Source organism: Sparus aurata, chromosome 20, assembly GCF_900880675.1.
Source record: "Sparus aurata chromosome 20, fSpaAur1.1, whole genome shotgun sequence".
Lineage (NCBI taxonomy): Eukaryota > Metazoa > Chordata > Actinopteri > Spariformes > Sparidae > Sparus > Sparus aurata.
This window is the reverse complement of record NC_044206.1, coordinates 19,299,546-19,319,076: the sequence shown is the minus strand read 5'-3', so window position 1 is coordinate 19,319,076 and position 19,531 is coordinate 19,299,546. Positions and strand designations below refer to the sequence as shown.

The 19,531-nt window shown below is 41.2% G+C and overlaps 1 protein-coding gene across 1 annotated transcript; it reads right to left on the bottom strand.

Annotated features, from left to right (window-relative positions):
- Positions 1–458: 458 nt before the first annotated feature.
- On the bottom strand, positions 459–18,475 carry foxi1 (forkhead box i1). The gene is made up of 4 exons (XM_030399599.1): positions 18,403–18,475; positions 16,361–16,741; positions 1,486–2,047; positions 459–1,295 (listed from the first exon to the last, which is right to left on the bottom strand). Exons 2-4 carry the CDS (start codon positions 16,445–16,447, stop codon positions 730–732), a joined length of 1,215 nt encoding a protein of 404 aa, XP_030255459.1. The 5' UTR covers positions 16,448–16,741; positions 18,403–18,475; the 3' UTR covers positions 459–729.
- Between the last annotated feature and the right edge of the window lie 1,056 nt (positions 18,476–19,531).

The following is a 19,531-nucleotide window of genomic DNA, read 5'->3' as shown; positions in this document are numbered from 1 at the left end:
TGGTTTTGCAGAAATGCTTGAAAATTAGTGCGCTTTTTCTGAAAATTGGTGACAGGAATATCATTTAGTGTTCAAATCAGTCAGCCAGATGGAGGAATTAGACTTTCTATTACTATTCCTGAAATGTGAGAGTGATTTTCTTCAGGATATTCAATAGAAAAAACGATCAGAATTTACAAGTGCCCAATAGAAGATGATCAAAGTATTATGTATAAAGTCTAATATTGGTGTCTCAGTAAGAATAAGTAGGAAAATGACACATCGAGTTAAAATAAATGACTTTTTTATTCAAACATCCACGTGAGTTTAAATAAAAAACACACACAAAAGCACAGTTCAGTCTAAAAAACACACAGCATGTATTTTCATATGAAAATAATTTCTGTACAAATCGTCTTCTTATGTTAAGACAGGGAGACAGCCCGACAGAGCAGCTTTACAATAAGCTTTGTTTTTATTTTTTAAAGAAAATGACAGGATTTCATTTTTTTCTTTTTTTAAAAACCAGTTAACAAGTTTGTTGCACTAATATGGACAAACCATGACATTAACATTCCTGTCTAATACACAGAAATTGTACTTTTTCCCCAGTTCTGGAGGGTTATTGTGAGGGGAAATACCAGTTCAGCTCCAGTGCTAGTTTTACAATGAGTCCCACTAAACCAGAAACAACTAAAGAAATGTGAGGACTACTGAGAGATAAATTACTTTTTTTCTTCTTCTTACAGTCTACACCTCTGTTCCCTCCCGGCTGTATATGAGGTTATTAACACTAAAATGGTTGGAGAGGCTCTGTACCGATGCGTAATAGTTCATTCTGTTGTTGTCAGAGATTAAAGAGGGCGAGTACGAGCCCAGTCCGGACATGCCCTCTCTGCTCTGAGACAGTCCCCCAAGATGCCCGGAGCTGTAGTCCCGCTCCGCTCCCCTGGAGCCTCCGCCGCCGCCGTCGATGGTGGATCCTCCTCCTCCTCCTCCTCCTCCGCCGCCGCCCACCAGCAGCGAGTTCACGCTGGACACGAAGTTGCTGTAACACGGGCTGTGCTCCGCGGACGGAGGCGGGGACGACTTTGGTTCCGTGGAGGCCGGGGATCCGTGCAGGCTGGGCGGGGAGGAGCTGAGGAGGCTGGCCGTGTCGGAGAGTTTGTGCGCGCCGCCGTCCTCCGACTTGACGGGCAGAGAGGCGCTGCCGTCGGCTCCGGTTATGTCAGCTCTCCTCTTCCTCTTCCGCCTGAAGTTGCCGTTGTCGAACATCTTCTCACAGTTCGGGTCCAGCGTCCAGTAGTTTCCTTTACCTGGAGAACAACAACAAGAAAGAGGTTAATAAACATGGATGACAAAGTTTCACCTGCACATCACCAAATGTGATCCATCTGTCAGTGAGCTGGGATGATTTTTCAAAACCAGCTTCATCAGTATCAATAAAATAAAAAAAATATATCACACAGAAAAATACATTTTTGCGTAAAGATGTTCCAGACTCACCGGGGTCATCCTCGTCACGTGCCACCTTCTTGAAGCAGTCGTTCAGTGACAGGTTGTGCCGGATCGAGTTCTGCCATCCAGCCTTGCTCTTCTTATAGAAAGGGAAGTTGTCAGCCACGTACTGATAGATCTGACTCAGAGTTAGCTTTTTGTCTTGGGTGTTCTGTATGGCCATCGCGATCAGCGCCGAGTAGGAATAAGGCGGCCTGACCATCTTGAAGAGCTCCTGCTGGCTGGATATGGACAGCCAGCCCAGATCCGCGCCACCGAACCCGGTGGGAGGCGGCAGGAACTGCCTCTGGTTCGACCCGTATCCGGGCTGAATGTAGGACGTGCTGTTGTTCCCGGGGAGGTAAGGAGACGAGTTGATGCTGGGTCCGTTCAGCCACAGGTAAGGGTTCGCAGACGCTGAGGTGTACTCTCCGAGGCCGTAGCTGGAGGGGTGCGTCGGCGGCCTCTGCGGGTGATGGTGGTGCAGGTTCTGCTGGTACACCCCGTAGTTGTCGCAGTACACGGCCATGTCCAGGAGCTCCTGAGCGCTGTGGTGCTGGATAGGGCTGGTCTGCTGGTTAGATGGTTGGTGTCCAAAAGCGTTCATAATCCGCCCTAACCAGAATCCCCCCGAAAAAAATCCTAACTTCTGCTCTGTGTGTCTCCCTCAGGACTGAGCTGGTCCTCAGAGGGAGGAGTATTTATGCGCAGAGCCCGGAGCCTCTACAGGTAGCCCATTGAAGAAAACTTTTGGGACGGTCACACCCCTCCTCCACCGCCCCTGTCCTGCTCCAGCCCTGTTGTATTGACCCAATCTGCCTATCAATGAGCACCGATACTGCCTTTAACTGCAGAGCTGAGCCTCATGTTATTTTAAGGTATATAGTCATTAAGGCAGGTTAGTGACTTGCAACTGTTGCCCGTGCGTAATTACGCACTGGAGCATGTGTTGGCTGCGGCAAAGTCTATATTTTTAGGGACTTGTCTAAACAAAACCCGCAAAGCCAAAGTGACAAAGCGGAGATATGAGCCTATACGATTAATAAATATAAAACAACTATTGAAGGTTAGAAAAAAAATGTATATTTCCATAAACTTTTCAAGTTTCCAGACACATTTCGGATGATTGTTTCACTCGGTCTGACAATGATTAAAAACTAAAAACTCTTTTTCTTGTTCAACCTAAAGTTTGTCGGCCACAAAAAAATAAAACAAAACACTATCAACCTCAAATAAATTAATGTTTAAAGATCCATTTTATCGAACAATAAAAAACAAAGATGTAACTCTTCTATGAACAGAGGTTTTTATTATGATTCACGTGCTTTTGCGCACTGATCGTCACCGTGTCAGAACTCGTTGAACTTCCCTCACAACAGTGTCAAACCCAAACAAAGACGACACGCATGTTTGTAAAAGAAAAAAGAAAAAAGCCACCTTCTCTTAAAAAAAAAGAAGAAGAAGAAAGAAACTCGTTTGCAATAAACATCACAAGTGCCCCGAGTTTAGTGTCAACAAGTGACTCGTGGAGATTATGTCTTTCTATTCTTTATTAACTTTTATGATTTTAAAAGACAACAAAATGTATTTTCTGTCAGTTTAAATTGTGAATTTGGTAAATAAAAAGTATTTTAATCGACATGAGAACGAAAATTGGAGGCGAATCTTAAACCTTTATGATAAAACATGAGGAAAACCGAGGATCTCATGTTGTAATGGATAAAACACGTAAAAAATAAGGATGTGCTCCAACAAACTTTACAAAATCTCTCATTCATTTGCTGACATTGCCTCTGAGGTTTTCAGATCTGACCTCTGGCAGGCCAGCGGTTCGAGTTTCGATTGGGAGCAGAGTGGAGGAGACGATCACAGCTCAGAGATCCTTCCATGCACGTTTCAATCAACACAGGCTGATTTTTTACACATATTCAAAGTTCTGCATCTATGGAGGTCAGATCTCTTTCTGCAGGACTCACACGCCTGGACTGAAAGTTTCCAGCTGCCCCCCCAAAGAGCGAGTTTATGTATCTGAGTCACTGAGACCTGCTGTCCTCCCGGAGAGGAGCTCTCTCTGCAGGTTCCTCGCTGCTGCCGGACTCCTGCGCTAATCGCCAGAACATTCCTCCTCTCCATGACCTTGATGTAATTGTTTGGCTCGGAGGTGTTGTCCCGACCACAGGCTGTACAGCGGCGGCGGCCAGTGGACTCCGCGGGGGGCGGGTGGCATTTAACCCCCGGATGAAAACAACACAACCTGTTAGGTGTCCAACACCCGGTACAGCTAATTACTGCTGACTGCTGACTGGACATCTGAATGTGGAGAGACTCAAGCGAGAAGACTGAAACGATCCTCGACAGACTGACACTCACATGTTCCCCATCTCAAAGCTGAGATATCGCCACACCTTATACATTTTAAATCTGATACGTTATTATCGAATTCATGGAGCCTGGCCGATATGTGGACAGATATTCTTACCGATAATACATATTTTTCTATTTATGTGTGCAGAAAAAGATTTTTGAGGTGGTGTAGAATTATTAAATACAGTTAATTTTCAGTGAATTGATGTCATTTTGAACAAGAAAGCTTATTTTAATCTGTCTCCAATACATACAAATCACTGTGACAAGTGTGGGATGAGCACATTTTAGGTATTTGCAAAAAATGAATTTGAATGTATATTATTTGTATACATTTCAAAAAGATATTAACCAATATATCATTGTGTAAATGTATTTACTACTGTACCATATGGCATTTTGATATTTTAAATAATAATTACATATGTTATCATCCCATCACTATCATTTTAATGTGGTCCCCTGTGGCCTTCATGTTTGCACAAATTGAAAAATTAGATTTAATATTGTTTGAACGTTCAAATTTTAGTTTACATTCGAGTGTTGTCGACTGTAGAGCAGGTTAAGGCTTTGACAAATGAAATGTCCCAAAGGCATTTCCATTTTTATTTGAAAGATTTCAATAATTTCACCGCGAAATGAAAGTTTGGGAGAAGTGGAAAGTCAGGTGAAACTTCGTAGTCCACAAAACATTTCTGGAGGTTGACAACAAAAAGGTGTTCCAGGATTCTCCTAAACAAATGAAGTAGATGGGGACTTGTTTGAAAAGGCATTATCGACACCCTTGATGCGCTGCAGAACTTGTGCACCCACTTCAGATTAGCAGCTGTAGGAAAAAAAATCAGGCTTAGAAAAGGGTTTAAATAATGTGTTTTGAACTCCATTTGGGATCTTTGGTCATCAAGAGACAAGCTGAATTAAGTTGTTTGTGTTTTACCAAGTTGTCTTTTTCATTATGTTTTAAGACCCCAACTACTGCTGTTGATCAGGAGAACGCTGCAACATGTTTTGCTGTGAAGCTCCAGAAATGTTTTGTGGACTGCAAAACTTCATCTGACTTTCCATTGGCGTGGGGGTGAGAAGATAATGACTGAATTTTCTTTTTTTGGGTGAATGATTCCTTTAATATGTTTGTAGAATGCAGATATGCATGTATGTAAAAATTAAATGCAAAAACGCTAATTGCATTTTAATTTACACTAATACAAGACATGTTTATATGGAAAAATAAAAAGGCAATTGTGGAATTACATTTTAATTTTAAAGTGTACATTATCATTTTATTTTAGTCCCTCTCTGGGCTTCATGATGCATGAATGGGAAAAAAAGTTTAAATTTTCATGTGAATGTTGTCCAGGGCAGGTTAAGTCTTTAAAAATTAAATTTGGAAAAAGGAACATTTTAAAATTTTACATTTCAATTTCAAAATCATAATTAAGCAAACAAACATCTGAACAAAAATCAGATCATTGCAATATCCTTTATTACCCAAACAACAAATACATATGTCGAAAATTAACATACAACTGTGGAATTAGATTTTCATTTTCGAGTGTACATTATCATTTTAATTTAGTCATCTATGGTCCTCCATAGACATTTTGCAGTGTGGCTGATTGACAATAGGCAGACATCAGAAATGAGTATTGTTGTGTTGGAGTATCCATCGATCACGTTTCTCTTTATTTTTTCCTCTCGGATTAGGTTGAGAAATGTCAAAATGTGGCCTCGACTTGGCAACCTCAAGCCCCCCGTGTCATTGTAAAGTAATAACTCAAAACATGCTGACTGTGTGTGGGGAGGGGGGTGTCGATTGTTGCTCTGCCATGTCCGTCTTCATCCCCTGTTTCCTCGAGCTTTTTCGAGGTCATGGGAGCTTTTCTTTGGGAGATCAAGTCAATCACAGCGGGGTCAGAGAGGCCGGGCTGAGTCCACCACCGCAGAGCCCTTCAGGCTGAGAGCAGAGAAACAGGCGGTGCTGCAGGTGATGAGGCACTCGCACATTCTGCTTTTTCTCCATCCAGTATTTATCAGCACATTTGAGCACTGGGATTAGAGCTAACCACTCGCTGGGAGTCAACAAGGGACCCTCAGGGTTAAACAAGGCCTGTTCTCTGCCTGCAAAGAGCCTTGGCTTTCACAAATGTAGCCGTGTGAGTTAGACATCTGCTAACTGTTTATTTCTTTGAAGCAATTAGCAGACTATTAGATGCACTTAAGGCCAATAAAATCATGAGAGGCACCAGATAAAGTCATTAATTCCGACTGTGTAAACAAAATTATCCCCTTGTGCAGCCTGGGGCTCGTCCATCTCACAGTCTCCCCCCAGTGGAGGAACAAAGCCAGAACACACAACACAACACAGTCTGAGCGCTAATTAATGTTCAGCCCGGGTGCAGAGTGACGTGTGAAGAGGGGGAGAAAAAAAAAAGCTGCTCTTGCTGAATGCATTGCAGAAAGTTAATTCCTCTCTGCAGCCCCTGCACTGCACAGGAGATTAAAGACACTTGAAGTGTTGTGATCTGAAACTTGGCAGGCGGAGGAACTGTCTGGCCTCGGAGCATCCCTCTTCTCTACACCAGCTGGTCTTTATTCTTCGGGACTGGCAAAGACATATCCACCGCAAGAAACATTTATAATAGGATCTCTAGCTGAGCTCTGCACCTTTTTTCTCAAGCCAATTCAGGAGTTTAAGGGGTTGAATACTGGGTGTTTAGAGGACAACCACCTTAATATTTAAAAATAAGAAAAAGAGTAACATTCTTTTATTTTTTTTGTCAACTTATGTGGATGTTAATAAAATGTTTTGCAGCCTTTTAAACCCCCAGCTGTTGAATTATCCAAGGCCTCTGCATAAATAAGTCAACTTGAAGGCCAACAATATACTTCTAAAGAAGCAGTAGTGATACAAAAAAAACAGACTTATTAAGTACTCCCTCCTCTCATGAATATACTGCATCTGTTCTTCTTGTTCCTACAGATGAATGCTTAAGTTTCACTGTGGAGAATAACGCATGTGCAGAGTTTGAAACGTGACGGCTGCTTTCACATTCATCCGCTGACAGTGGACACGTTTCTCTGTGCCATTTGAAAAATCAGATTTTGAGGGGGCATGGTTTGTGACATCACAAACCGTCTGGAAGCCAATCCTGGTCAAATTTCCAATCTGCCATAGTGTGATTTGGATCACACTGGCCAGTTGCCCTATGCTTCTAAGGTTGGTTGCTGTAGTTACACCTCCTGCATTGTAGTATAGAGAGCAAGAAAAGTCACAGGTTGTTTGGGTTGGTCATATGCAGGACTTCCTCGCGGCTAAACCAGGGTTTGCAACCAAGTTATAACTTTAAATCTTTATATTGCTTGCCTGAGAAAGTTAATCTTTATTTTGCAAATAACATGACTGCATGTTGTTTTGACAGAAAGCAGGATGTTTTCCTGAACCTAATCGAGTAGTTTTGGTGCCCAAACCTAACCAAACCATGACACCGTTTTTTACAATGTTCACATCAGTCTAAAAGTAATATGTCATCAAATGTGAGGTGTCAATCAGCAGGTTTTATTTTGAAAGTCTAACCAGATGTTGCAGGCAGTTTTTGTGCCCAACATGATACGTGGAAGCCTTAATGTGCAAAATGTGTGCTAGAGGGTTAAGTAGAGCATCATAGTTTGAAGCTTAAGGCTTCTGATGAAGCTGCTGTATTTCATGAGTTGGGATTGAGAACATGTTTTTGGTAGAAAAAAAATGTCTGACACACTATTTTTCAAAGCAGACTGTCTGGAGAACAACTTTAAATTAAAAATATAGAAAAAATATGGAATTATGGAATAAAATTACATACGTTTAAGTTTCTTCCTGATAGAAAATAAAAATACTTTGCATTTCAAATGTTTGACTGATACAAGATGTCTTCAAATTCACTGTAAAGTAAGCTCCAATTGTATGTGCACGAGAGGTTTCAAGCCACATTACTTGTGTTCGGGTTGCATACAAGATTACAATTGGCTTCCAAACCAGTTGTAGCAAAATGCTCAGGCACATACAAGCCTCCTGATGTTAGCACATAAAAACCTCCTCTCTTCAGTCAATAAAACAACTCTGTACAAACATCATTCTGCACATGGACATATTACAGGACAACGGGGGCCCTGGGCACAGATACGTGAAAGGACCCCGACCCTCCTTTATCGGAGTACATCCAAATTGAATGAGACAATGTCCCTTTGTGATATTTTTGTTTCCCTTTGTAGCTGTATGCTTGACATTTGCAAATAACAAATTATTCATTTAAATGGACGCTCAGGCCCAGGGGCCCCACAGGACTGTGCCCAATTGGCCCGTTTGGCCATCCATCCATGTTTCTATACGGCAAAGTCCAAACATCCAAGTGAGGGAGCAAAAAGCAAAACATATTCATGAGTGGATGGGGGTTTTAAGTTTGAGTCGAAGGCATTTGGGTCAATAGCTTCATCTCAAATTTCAGCTACCGTGAGCACAAAAATATTAGAAGTCATTCGTCTACCTGCGAGGCCCGGGAGGAGAACATGTTCTTAGTAATTAGATGTTCCTCCCTGTGCAGTCCCATCTGACCAATTACCGTTTGGCCCTGACAGTCTGTCTCCAGGAGCTAAGGAGGCAGCCCTGCGGACAGCGCGCTGACCGAGGGAGAAATACAACCAGGCCGGCCTTCTGCTTCACCGCTGCTGGTTGCATTAGCTTAATTCTCCCGTCCACTGGGCAGATTTACACCTCGGCCCCTGATTACATCCTTGGAGAGATCAAATGTTACTGGTCTGCAAGAGCCAAAAAAATCTGCCGGGCTGCGGAAAGGTTAAATACGCTCTCGCCGGCGATTCCTCGTGTGATCTTTAAAGCAGAGAGGTGGCGCAGGGAGAGTCGTTTGTATAAGCAGAGATATTTCAACCCTAAAATCCCACCACCCATTAAGCAACTGCTGCTTCACTTCACTGGTGCAAAGACACGGTGGACATGATTTGAAGTAGTAGAGTGCTGCTGGTGTCAAGACTATTAATTTGACCTTAAAATTATATATACACAAGCCAAGGGTTTATGCCACTTTGTTAATCACTCATATAGGCCGTGTGATGTGACAGGCGGGCTGCACTGACGGGAGCGTCCAGACGAGGGCAGCATTGCTCCAGACATGACGGCGTCAGCGTGACTCAATAAACTAAAGCGTCCATCCATCAAGCACGCTGGGAGGCAAAATATATTAAGAAAAAATTCAGTGTATTGATTTTAATCACACAGAATTTAAGAAATTGAGGGCTGAAGTGAAAGTGATGAAATATGTTCTACCGTGTGGAAGTTCAGCAGTCAGGATTTCTGTCTTTACAGCACTCCAGTACCAACTGTGCTCATTGTTTACCTTCCTGCTTTAGAATTATGTTTCCCACTACAATAATGATAAATATATTGTGCTCTGAAAAGGTCAACAAGACAGCGGCGTATTACAAAGGCTGATACGAGCGAGTGTGTATGATAATTAATCACAGTTTGCAATTTCACAGTCAGAACTTTAAAACGGGAGCACTGTGCAGTTCTGGAGGAGAAATTCAAACTAGGAATTTGTATATTTACAATATTACTGAGGTAACAATACAAATTCGTAAATATTTATTTTTCCATATCTTAATAAACAAGCTGTTCTCAGAGAAAAATAAGGTCCTGAGAGCGCTGTTTGAAACTAGAAAGGTGGCAGGGTCCGCCACATATAAACAAAACAGTATGTTACTGTGTTGTTCTTTAAGGTCAGTTTGTTTATTCAGTCACAAAAACAAAGACTTTTTGTTTATATAGGCATAAAATTCAGTCAACCAATTGCTTCCCCAAAAACTACGTAGTGCACCTTTAATGAAAACCTCACTCTCAGCAGGATTTGATATCCATTTATTCAATACTCACGCAAGATAATCTTCTGAAGCAGCTCAAAAATATACAGACATGAGATCAAAAAGAGCAAATTGCAAAGATTTCATCAACTGGATCAAATCAATATTCGTCGATTGGGCACTTCTGAGGCACTTCTCTGGTTATTTCCATGCGAAGCTGGGAACTCTGCTTCCTCATCAAACCAGTTCTCCACCCCCGATCTCTAGGTATGTTTCCTAGCAACACGTCTCACCGACTGCCTGGGAAAACCCGGTGCTTCATAATAGCCTCAGCTAATATAGATCACCACCACTTGGCTCTCTCTCCGTCAAACCAAGATAATAAGCCTGTGCACAGGAAGTACATTTTTTGTGGTTAGTGCTGAATGCAGCACAATGTAACAGGCCCAGGTTTTTAAAATACCAACAGTTCCTCCTGTGTTTTATAGTCCAGTGTCGACTGGCCTCTGTGCTGCTCGTGACAGCCGCTCTTGATAAGAGAGTGATGGAGTGTGTGTCTGGAGTGCGTAAAGTTGGAGGCAGTACAGAAAAACAACATTAAAGTGTTCGATCAAAGGCCTGGCTCACAGCGACCAGTGCAGGTGTTTACTATAAACTCTCTCAACAGATTAGAAACATGCTCAAAGGACAGTTTGCACCGTCCCCGAAATCTCACACTTTAAAAACAGAATAAAGACATTTGAAACTTCACTGCCGGTGACTCAAAATCAGTTTCTAACAGCAATTATTGCAGTTCGTTTAGCGTAAGGCTGCAATTTAGGATTATTTTCACAGAGCCCAAGGCGTTGTCATCAAACGCAATAAGCACAGAGGCCTGAGACCACCGGGGGTTGTTGTGTTGTGCAGTAACAGCTGAGATGGGTCCTTCTGCAGTAGATTAACCTGGTGATTGTATCCTCATTGATCATTGAGTCATGTCAGGTATACAATGTTAGAACATAGTGGAAATTCTTCTGAAAATCACAGTTACTTTAAGCCCAACTCAAAGGGAAACTCCATCATTTTTCTTACATTTAAGTGTGTTTACAGGTTTTGGGGAGTACTACCGCTTATGTAAAAAAAAAAGAAGTATCAAGCCTTCTGTTGCTCAAATTTCAAAAGGATTGATACAATCAAACCAGTAGGAACCAAGGATAATTCTTAAAGCTCGGTAAAAACCTTTCATTAGGGCAGGATTTCAGGATCGAGCCGCAGATGTCATTGGGTACAGCGGCTTTACTCCTTTTTGCACTCCTTAAGACCTTCCCTGCGTTCCTCTCAGTGTCAGAGAATGGGGATTTCCCACTAAACTTATTATTTGGACTAGCATGTGTGCTAGCCTTGTAGCATCCATAAAAGGCATTCAGTTCATCAGCTAGGGAGCCATCCACTCATCTGCACAATGGGTCACAGTCATATTTCTTGTTTTGCACGGCAGTCCAAAAAAGAGAAAAAGGAAAGTAATTTACTTGAACTACTACATACCTAAATCAAACAAAAACTGCAAAGTCTCACATTCAAAACCAGGGAACCATCAAACAATAGATGGAATAATTACCAACTGATTTTTCAAAACAGTTAATACATTTGTCTTGCTTGCTTCTACATTATAATAATCATTTTGCACAGTAATATCATTGTACAGCATCATGTTCTCAATAACTTATCTGCTATTATTGTATAAACAATCGCTTGATTGACACTGAGGCGAACAGTTGATTTGCCTCGATGTCAGTGTTTTCTCCATATTTCTGGTTTGAAATGCAGACACTCTCACAAAACAGCAAAATAACACGAGCCTTGTTCTTCGCCACACAAGAGATGTTTGCTCTGCTACTGAACACAATTCATTCAGTCAGTTTACTGAACCACTCGGTGACAACTCTGCTAAGATAGAAAGGGACCTCATGGTTCCTGCATGACACTATCTGTGACAGCTCCACACAACACTTTACTGTCATGCTGACATCCATTGATTGCTGCCGGAGCTGCATGTTTGTTTACAGGGAGCAACAACAGGCAGCTGTACATGCAGTTTACAGTTTACAACAGGCTGAAGTATATGAAGATCTCTTAGTTTCCAGTCAGGCTGACATTTAGAATGGCAATTACCATGTTGCTTTTAGGATTAATTATACAGTATTTACTTCTGTATTAGACAGTTAACTGTTAATAGCACCAATAAATACTGTGGGACACAGAGGGGCATGCTCGTATGATAGCGTGTTCTTTAACTGGATAAGGCTTCATATTTACATAACATGTTACCAAAGCCAAAAAAATGTTTGACATTTGCATCAAACAATTGCTGCTGTCATACCAGATTTGTATCCATCATGAAATGTTTAAGCCATGCCTGTCACACGGCTCTATGGATGAGCAAATAGGTCAGTCAGACTGAAATATTTGGATTAAATAGATTGTCATAAACCATTCATCGTCCCCAGATGATAAATCACACTGACTGTGGTGACTTTCCCTCCGGCACCACCAGCAGGATCATTTGTGGTTTTCAGTAACGGACTAAAGATTACTGTGAGACTTGGTGCAGGCATCACTTGAGTTTATGAGTAAATATTTGCAAAATTAATGACTTTCCCTATAGACCGCGACTACACTTTGTATCTACTGCTTAATTAGCAAATGCTAGCATGCTTACACACAAAATTAAGATGATAAACAAGCAACAAAATTCATCACAGAGCTGCTAGCATGGCTGTAGACTTGTGATGTTCATCACCAACATTTTTTTGATTACAAAATTTAAATCAACTATCGGATGGGTCTCTATTGAACAAAACTCCATACCAGGGGTACCCCTGTCTAGATCTCCATTTCTTAGCCAGCAATCTCAGAAAAAAACTTAAAATCAATAAAGTGTGGGTCATACACACATTGAAGGTCTGGAATTTAGTCCAAAAGCAACTAAAGGGAGTTGGAGCCCTGTCACGGGCCGTGCCTATAGTCAGGAACATAGAGTTTTTACCATCTATGTCAGACAGGGCTTATAAAAGATGGGCAGAGAATGGTCTGATAATAAATCAACTCCTGGATGGGCACGTATTTAAATCTTTTTCACAACTTAGAGACACGTTTGCCTTGCCTTCAAGTGACCTATATAGATATTTACAAATCAGACATTATGTTACAAAAATACAGAATGGGAAAATTTACTAAAGTATAATATAGAAAGCCATTTTGTACATCTGTCTGAAGACAGTTCCTCCAAAGAAAAAAACAATTATCTCACATGTACAATAAACTAAGACTACATATGTCAGATAATACACTACACATCAAACAACAACAGTGGGAGCTGGAGCTGAATGCAATAATAGAGGATGACTCTTGAGAAAACATGTGTCCCAGATGCCATAGGGGGGTTGGAAGCCAACTCTATAAAGAATTTGACTGGAAGGTCAAAACCAGGTTCTTCAGGACACCGTTAACAACTTTTGCCTCCGAAAACAATCCCAGCAACAAATGCTGGAGGAATTGTGGTATGGTTGGTGACCATACCCATATATTTTGGGACTGCCCGAAAATACAAATATTTTGGAAAAATGTCAAAGAACAGGAAAAAATCTTGGCAATGGACCTTCTGTTATTTTTTATATTAAATGTATTTCCTGACAACATGTCCAACACAGAACAATGTTATATATTACATGTTTTGTTGATGATTGCAAGAAAAATGATTACTTTTAGCTGGATGAAACCTAACCCTCCCATGATCGCTCAATGGTTACAGAAAGTAAAGCATGTCTACATGATGGAATATATGACTGCCCAGTTGCAGCTAAAACTACCTATTTTTATGAGAAGATGGACCCTAGTTATTGACTATCTCGCTTAAGACTCTTATACCTCAAAAGTTAAATTATATTTAAATAACTACTGTTATTAACACCATTTGACTTATTTTTACTAGAAAAGTGTGTGCTCTACGTTTATACAGTGATATCTCTGTGTGACAGATGAGACCCAATCTCAAGATGATCTTTTGTTTTCTCTTTGTGATGTTAATTGCTTGTTAATGTGCATAAAAGGCAATAAAGTCCCCCCCCCCAAATTTTTTTTAAATCAACTAATAAATGTATTGTTAAAGAGTAGGATAACGTTTTATTGATACCAGGCAGTAAATTCACAAGCTACCCAGCAGATAAAGTATATAAAGTAATGAAAATGAGATGGCTGCAACATTAAAGACGAACACATTAATGCATCATTAATCATAATATAGATGCAAAGTTATTCTAAAATAGGCCAATCTGCATTATTTCTTTTGGTGCTTGAGGAACAATTTAAAGTTAATGATTTTGTACTTTTACTTAAAGTGGCAACTTTCCCTTCTCTTTAGTCGGGAGACGTGAAAGGAAATAGGAATGGTTCAAGGCTGCCAGCCCACGAGGCCTTCATTTTTTGTGACCTTTTGGCAGACAAAAATTACATTGGAGAAAGCATTTCTCTTTGGGAACCAATGTTAATGCCAATGGTGTCATTATTCTATAACCATTACATTGTGTGATCAACATTTATTCTCTCACGATTCGTCAAAGCAAAAAAATAGTTGTGAATGCAGGATTTCTACTTGTAACAGAGTACTTGTACCACATCTGCACATGAGACTACTGTTGCATTTTTAGCTTATCCAAAAAAAAAATAAATAAATAAAAAAAAAGGTAGTTATTGTTAGTACCAATAAATCAAAACGTAGAGACGGGCACCTCATGCTTTTGCCATCCTAGGGAAAATCAAAGTTTTTCTTGCAATGATGAAGATGCACATCAGAGGAGATTAAGAAACATATGCTGTATACTGTTAATCCTGCATTACACCACTGCCTATAACTTAACCTGCATCAGTCTTGTTCATGCCTTTTGCTGGCAATAAAACAACAGACAATAATCCCATCCCAAATATAAAATATTCTGTATATCAGAAAAGCTAGTTCTGAAATAGTTAGTTTAAGCTTGTTCTGACGGTCTGCCACATTAACTGCGTAAATGCAGCCACTGACCATGGGCATTACTTGGAGTGAGCCTCCATTCGGGGGGAAAAAAAAAGCCAGGAAAGCCCAATGGACAGCTGTGATTGGATATACAGTAGGCCCGGCTGTTGATTTATGGAAAATATCGTCCTCGTTCATTATGCGAAGGAGACATTTAAAGAGCCGCGTGCACGTTCGCAGCCTCCCAGCAAATAAAAGTGTGTCAGGAGGGAAGGGGAAATATACACATTATTCCAGGCTGAAATGACAAATGAGATGGGGATAGAGTGCGTTGTGTTGTAAATACATTCCTCCCGGTGAGAAGGAGTTAGCTCCCAGCGCTGCCCCCCCCACACAAAGCCTGTGGAAATCCTCTCAATTAAGCGATGCATTTCCCCATGCTTTGAGGAGAGAAAGGGTGAAGCATAATGCCTGAGCACAAATCACCGAGAGCAGATTGAAAAAGCTGCCAGTTAACTATGTAATATTACCACTGCTGAAATGCACCCTTTATCCCTTTTCAATTGCACGGATGGATATTTGAGTGTGCACCGGGTATCCTTGATAAGTGAGGTATGCCATTGGTGAAGCTTTTTATTCCCAGCTCACAGTTTGGAGAGAAAGAGCTCATCAATGCAATGCAATAAGAAGGTTACAGTCACTGAAAAAAAAAAAAAAAAAAGTATGACAGAAAGAAATTACACCATCCCCTTGGACTTGGACAAGTTTTATGTTTTGTAACTTTAAATCACTGTGGATGTAATAAAGAATTGGCACTTATCACACTCACACTTTTTCATGCCAGTGAAAAGTACAAATATGAATCTAATGATTACTAGCCAAGTAGCCAGGTAGACAGCAGTACTCACCCCCCTCAAGTATTTATTATATATGCTATAAGTAAGAGCTGGCCACCCGTCAAATTAATTCTCTAAACAGCTGCCAACTGCTGCTAACACACAGCTAGCTGCCGGTAGCTAGCAAGCTCAGTTAACAGTGCGCCTAGCGGTCATGTTGGGGTTGTTTATTACCAGACAATCACCTCTTGAAGTACACATTGGCTAGGGGCTAGCCCGTTGGTATGCTAACTTCAGTTGATAACTGCACAAACGGTTGTAGTCAACACTGTTGTTTCTTCATTTAGTGTTAATATTTTTAAGTATTAAACAACATTCTTACATATTGGACCTTTAGGCAGCACTTGCAACCTTTAGTCTATGCCAGGGCTGCCCAGTGTGAGGCCCATAGGCTAAAGTTAGCTCAACACCACAAGCTTTCCATCCTGATCATGATGCCAGAGGACGATGGCCGCCTTGTGAGTATGGTCTATAGGTGCTTGTTTTTGGCCTGTGGTCTGCCATTAAGTGTACATTTTGGCCCAACAAGATAAAAAGTTTGGTTGTACTTTTTATTTGTTTAGGTCTCTTTTGTGTCATTTTCCTGTTTTTTTTAAAGCATATCTTAGTGGTCATCCTCGGTTCACTGCTACTTTCCTGCTTTAGTTATATCGCTCTTTTCAGTAAAGTTAACTATAAAGTTTAATATTGCCATAAATACAATGGATTGAGACTCTGACTTGCCAACTTTTTGAAGCCGTTCCTCGTGTAGCATTGTAATTGTGTTTGGGGGTCATCATCTTACCGGAAAATAAATCTTCCAAATTGCACTTTCTGTTGGAGGTCGCGGTTGGTTTTTCTTCCAGGATTCCTGTCCTTTTTTTCGGTGCATTTATTTTCCATGTACCTTCAGAAAACCTTCCTGGCTGAAGAGAAACATCCCCACAGGACGATGCTGCACCCACCAGGCATCACTGAGTACACAATGTCAGACGAGTTTTCCTTTTTTTGTGTTTTAACAGTGGCTTCCTCTTCGCACAGTTCCATCAAACCGCTCTTGGTGAATCACAGGGGCAGCGATAATACCCTTCAGCTGCTTCCGAGTGTCCACGGGGCTGCTCCCGGCACATTTACAGCTGTGCCGTGTTGTTTTATGATTCACCTCATCGTACTTTGTTTCACTAACCTTGTCGCGGATTTGTTTGTTGCTCTGTATTCATGATACGGTTCTGCGCCCCGGACATTTACCGAGCAGCTGTTGGACCTTCCGGTTTCAAGTGCTTTTTACTATCTAACTGTCACCCTTTTATTACACACAGGTGATCTCCATTAAATTAATTATGTGACTCTGCAAAACAATGAGCTGCACCGGTGATGAGTGCAGGTGTGTGGCAGTAATGCAGTAACACACTGACAGCAGCAGGCCTTTTTTCTTTTGGCATTCGGACATTCTGACGCGTCTCAGTGGGGGGAAAAAGCGCAGGTGTGAATAACAGAACTGATGGCTGAATTCCATTGAGCTGCCTCTGTTTAATGGTCCTGTTATTGTGAGCGCTGGCTCACCGTCACACTAACACAACTCACTGGGATGCTTAAAGGGACAGTTCATCCCAATATATAATTCCCCTTTAAGCTGCAGAGTAAATGCTTCCTTCTGCACAGCGATGGGGTTGGCGGGTGTAGTTCGGCAGAAAGAAAATAGTTTCTAAACATAACTGCTCACTAGATCTGTGCATCTTGAGTAAACGGGTCATGATTTCTGAAAAGAGACATTGCTGTTGAGCTAATTTCCAACCTTTTCAGTTGTTTTGAGCACCACAAGCTGAAGGCCGTCTCGTTCCGTTATATCCAACACAATGCAGACATCTCTACAGTCGATATCTACAAAACAAAGCAACTCACAACAAAACAATCTAGATGGATGAATGGCTCTACAGGCAAGAGGAGAAATATGTTTTTCTAAATTCTAGGTAAACTATCCCTTTAAAATCAAGTATCTTTTGTTGAACATTTTGTCCTTGAGTTCAACTTTTAGATAACTGTGTATATTTTGACACTTTTTCATTTAACCGTTACCCAGAATTCCCTATTTGCATCTAATGTGATTCAATATTGCAAAGTCAAAGGCGAAGGGGGGGGGAATTCTCATTAAAGACATTAAATGCTGAAAATGTACGCTTTAAATAATTTATTGTATAAAGTGTGATTGCCTGCTCGTTAACCAGCCTACATGTTGTCCAGCGGCGCGGCAGGAAACCCTCCGGCCCTCCGTTCTTCCGGCCTGTGGGTATCGATCTGCGATTAGGAGCGGTTGATTAGTTAGTGACCAATCAAAGGTCATATTTCTCCCGCGGCAGCTTATACGCTTTCCACACGGGATCAAATGAAACCATAAATTCCAAACAGTGCTGCGTTCAAGCCACCAATGCAGTGGGTCGAACGCGCATTAGCCACCGAGCCGAACCCTTTAATGAGCGCCATCATGTTTTTGTTCGTGTTCGTGGAGCTCGGTGCTGCGACGTAGCAAAGGGTAATGGACCTTAGAGAGAGAGAGAGCGTCAGGTGGTGAAGCCTTGATAGTGGCTGAGGGAAAAGAATGAGCAAGGGGGGGGAAACCGTGACAGAAAATAACATCGGTGAGATAGTAAAACTTGCATTTTTATTGAATATTACGGACTCCATTTCTTTTTGTGCTCGGAGGGCAATTTATCAGGCAGACAGATGGTCAAATGAAGGTCCCGTGGAACACATGCTGTACCTTGTGTTCAAGCCGGGGTGACATGCACACAATAATGATCGGTCCTCACCAGCATTAAATGTTTTTTTTTTTTTTACTGTTTGACTAACCTTGTCGCGGATTTGTTTGTTGCTCTGTATTCATGATACGGTTCTGCGCCCCGGACATTTACCGAGCAGCTGTTGGACCTTCCGGTTTCAAGTGCTTTTTACTATCTAACTGTCACCCTTTTATTACACACAGGTGATCTCCATTAAATTAATTGTTTTATTAATGTTAATTAATGTTTTTTTTTTACTGTTTGACACACACACACACACACACACACACACACACACACACGTGAGGATAGAGGAAGCTTGGGTGATTGGCCAAGGAACCATGGTACAGACTGGAGAAGAGTATCCTGATCAAGCTCTACCACCTTTCTCTTTAATTCTAATTCTAAATCTAATGATGTACTTGGTTTATTAACTTATTACTGACACATTTCATAGTCTGACAAAAGACGTTAAAAATCACCCATGAGCTTATGTAGCACAAGTGGTCTCCTATGACGGCTTCTCCCAGACAAAAAAACACCAAGGGAGGAGATGTCAGCGTTCCCTAATTAGGACAACGGAGCTTTATAACTTTCTTCAGATAAAGAAAAAAAAAACACACCTTCAAACAACAGATGCTCCAGTTTGAGCATTTCCCCTCCGGCAGACACCCACTCACAAAGTGTCAGCAGAATATCGAGAGCAGAGGAATATGAGCCACCCGGGGCAAACACTTTAAGAAAAGGTCCCACGAGCAGGTTTTTTTACGGTACAGACAGCGGGGCCTGTAAACACACTTACAAAACGCGCAAGTGGCGCTCCGGAAATTGAAGGATCAGCGGCACAGTTGTATTTTACAAGGAGCTCTGTGTCGATGGGGCACGGATAACAGCTGGAGACCGGCAAACAAAACAAATATACGACAAAGTAATGAATTTGTTTTCTTAATATGAGAAGCTAAATCACTAATAAAGCATATTATCTTATAGTAGCGTGCATATTAGTAGCATATTGGCTCTTCATTTGTCATTATGATGAACTCTTTCTGCAAGACCTTATTCACAACCAACCAACTAGGTTATTAATTAAGAGTTTTCCCTCAATAACCTCTTAATTACTGCTTATTGATAGTAAGTAAGCTGTATATGAAGTATGGTCTTAATATGCCTCAGTAAGGCCTTATGAGGCGTTAGTACCA

Bases quoted from the DNA above. Each gene is read 5' to 3' on its own strand.
- foxi1 (XM_030399599.1), bottom strand. From the start codon at position 16,447: ATGCACCGAAAAAAAGGACAGGAATCCTGGAAGAAAAACCAACCGCGA. The intron at 2,048-16,360 runs GTAAGATGATGA...TCTAACCAGCAG, and splicing joins TTTGGAAGATTTATTTTCCG to ACCAGCCCTATCCAGCACCA. The intron at 1,296-1,485 runs GTGAGTCTGGAA...GTTGTTCTCCAG, and splicing joins ACGTGACGAGGATGACCCCG to GTAAAGGAAACTACTGGACG.